This window comes from Limulus polyphemus, unplaced genomic scaffold, assembly GCF_000517525.1.
Source record: "Limulus polyphemus unplaced genomic scaffold, Limulus_polyphemus-2.1.2 Scaffold3221, whole genome shotgun sequence".
Lineage (NCBI taxonomy): Eukaryota > Metazoa > Arthropoda > Merostomata > Xiphosura > Limulidae > Limulus > Limulus polyphemus.
The window spans coordinates 42,949-45,662 of record NW_013668831.1 but is presented as its reverse complement, the minus strand read 5'-3'; the positions used below and the strand labels follow the sequence as shown (position 1 = coordinate 45,662).

Sequence of the window (2,714 nt, the reverse complement as noted above, 5' to 3'; positions counted from 1 at the left end):
TGGTGTTCTTCTACTAGCAATGTTAACTGTATATCTTGGCAACAGAACAACTGATTTTCAACCTGAAAGCTGATTTACAGTTATGATGCATATAATATCTTTACTCTTGATTAGGGGAAAAAAAATATCTTAAGTGCAAATAATCAAATTTAAAGGTTGGACAACCAGGGGTACCTTTCCTTGTGAATTGGCTTTTAATTATTAAAACATGAAGTTCAATTGTATTATCTGTGTGGTTCCTGTCAATACCATGTATCAGAATAGTCTAGTTGGAATGAGATTCACAGTTTGATTAATATCTAGGATAAAATATAAATAAAGTTATTCAAAAACATTAAACCATCTTTCCTTACTAGTTTATCAAACTTACCTCTTTTCATATTCAAAGGACACATTACAAGTAAGAATGTAAGCATCCTTAACATATTTCTTCATGTCTGGGTGACGAGCACCATGATCCAAAACTAGTCCTTTAATCAATGTACTATCATGTTCTGTTTTGTGCATCATTTCAATGATCTCAATCATGTGCAGATCTAATGAGGAGCCTTCTTGTTTAACGGACAGCACGGCATCTACACACACCTGATTTTCATAAGTTAGAACAATTTATTTTTCACCTTAACTATATAATTTTATTTTGAATGTACAAATCATAGACACTAACACAAAAAATAAATATAAGTCACTACTCTAGTGTTAATAACAATTCATTCTTAATCAAAACAAAGAACATTCAAAATTGCATGCCATATTTTTTTTTATCACATATTCAGTTTAAAACACCAATTCTTCTCAAGAAATAAAACCATATTTTAAAGTTTAAAAAAATACATCAATTTTTAAACTTTGCACAGCAGACTAGAAGATTGAAACGATGTTTTAAAAAGACAAACTAATCAAAAAGAAAGTTTTAGTATAATAATTCATTGATATAAGAATCTGTTATACTCTATTCCAAAACCACAATGAATTCTAAGTTATACTATCTTCTGGAATTCAAAGGACTTACCTCAGTAAGACGATCGGCTAAATCATGGTGAACTTTTGTTCGAAGAGAGGTCCGAGCAACACTAAGGAGTGTATCCCTGTCCATTTCCTTGATCACTTTTATATTTTCCAACACCTCAAGAGCTTTATTTTTAGCCAAATCTAACCCCTCAGTTATAAGTCTTGGATGTAAACCCTAAAAATGAAAAAACTTTAAATATATCACAACTGTGGGCAACTTTCCAAGACTTTACAAAGTTGAAGTGTTGATAAATATGCTATGCTTTTCAGAAACTTCACATAAACATTTTTTTTTGAAGTACTATCAATGACTGAAACTTTGAATGTTAAATGTTCTCTTATCACAGTATGGCATGAAAACTATATATTGCATCACTGATCCAAGAGGCTTTCCTGAGATATCTTGAACACAAATAAAAGATGCATGATATCAGGTTAGGCTTTTACATTTTATTGAAATATCAATATATTGAACTGTCTCAATTTACAATGTAAAACATAGGGGTACTTTAACTCTCTCAATATATGGGCTCAATCAATTTGACTGACCACGTTCACTCTTTGTACTTGTTTAAAGTCTTTATACATTTAATACTTCTAACTTTCAATATAATGTGTACATCTTCACAAAATTTGGTACTTTCAGTTAATATTATAAGTCTTTCATACACAAAAAAATCACATTTTTTAATGAAGCATTTTTGATAAAATAAAATATAGATTTGTCCATGAATATATCGAGTATTTGTTTAGAATAGACCGAGTGCAAAGTAATTTCCATGTTAAAATTCAAAATACTTATCCTCATCTCAAATTTCCTTTGTGTAATCCCTAAAAACCTCCTACATGTATTTCAACCATCAGTAAAATTTATAGTTTATCTATTATTTTCTCCACATTATCTTAAAACTGAATGGGTCAATTTGACTAACCTCATGAACACCAAAAATAAATCTAAATTACTCCTTTTTTTCTATTTAGAATGACTTCAAATTGTAATGTGAAACTACATTCATTTATCCTAAGTAGCTCTAAGTTCATAACATTATACATCTTTTTATAATTAAATTTTATTGCCCCTTGAACCGTGTCTAACTACTATTCATGCCATTATAAGTTGTAAATCACCCACCAGGAAATGTGCAGCTCACGTGTGCCTCATGAAACATTTTTATTATAATATTATTATTATTTATTTTACCTAATCTAACCTTAACTAACCTAAAAGGATTCCTATTTTTACATTTTAGTTACTTTTATAATTAGACAAAGAATAAACGTGAAAAACAAGAAATAAAATACTTAATCTTTTTTCTTACTGTCATTTGTCTAAGAGAGTTAACCCTAACTTTTTATACTAATGATAGTAATGCACTTAATTTTTATTTAATTAAATAATGCACCAAAGAATATGGACTAACAATATGCCAAAAGTAGACCAATTCCCTATGTTTAAAATTTTTCTGGCTTTCTAACTAAGCAACAAGAGTAGTTACAAATTCACCCAAGCTAGTCATTAACTTTCTCGTGGGAACGATGTTGGTACTCTGAGTGAAACTGCCAAGTAGGCATGGCAGGAGGGATCTGATTTTTTATTTGATAGCTCTGTAACCAAACACGATTGAAGACTATAAAAATTATGATTTGTCTGAACAATGATGATTTTATAGAGTAATTTACACTTAATATCATACCTTTTTGAG

The 2,714-nt window shown here is 29.4% G+C and overlaps 1 protein-coding gene across 1 annotated transcript in view; it reads right to left on the bottom strand.

Moving 5' to 3' along the window:
* The window catches only part of LOC106468918 (T-complex protein 1 subunit zeta-like), a 38,478-nt gene that overhangs the window by 8,127 nt on the left and 27,637 nt on the right, over positions 1-2,714 (bottom strand). The window contains exons 4-5 of the mRNA XM_022397321.1: positions 1,013-1,186; positions 368-585 (exon numbers count right to left, since the gene is read on the bottom strand). Of these exons, the coding sequence (XP_022253029.1) occupies positions 368-585; positions 1,013-1,186 (392 nt within the window). The remainder of the gene's footprint in view (positions 1-367; positions 586-1,012; positions 1,187-2,714) is intronic.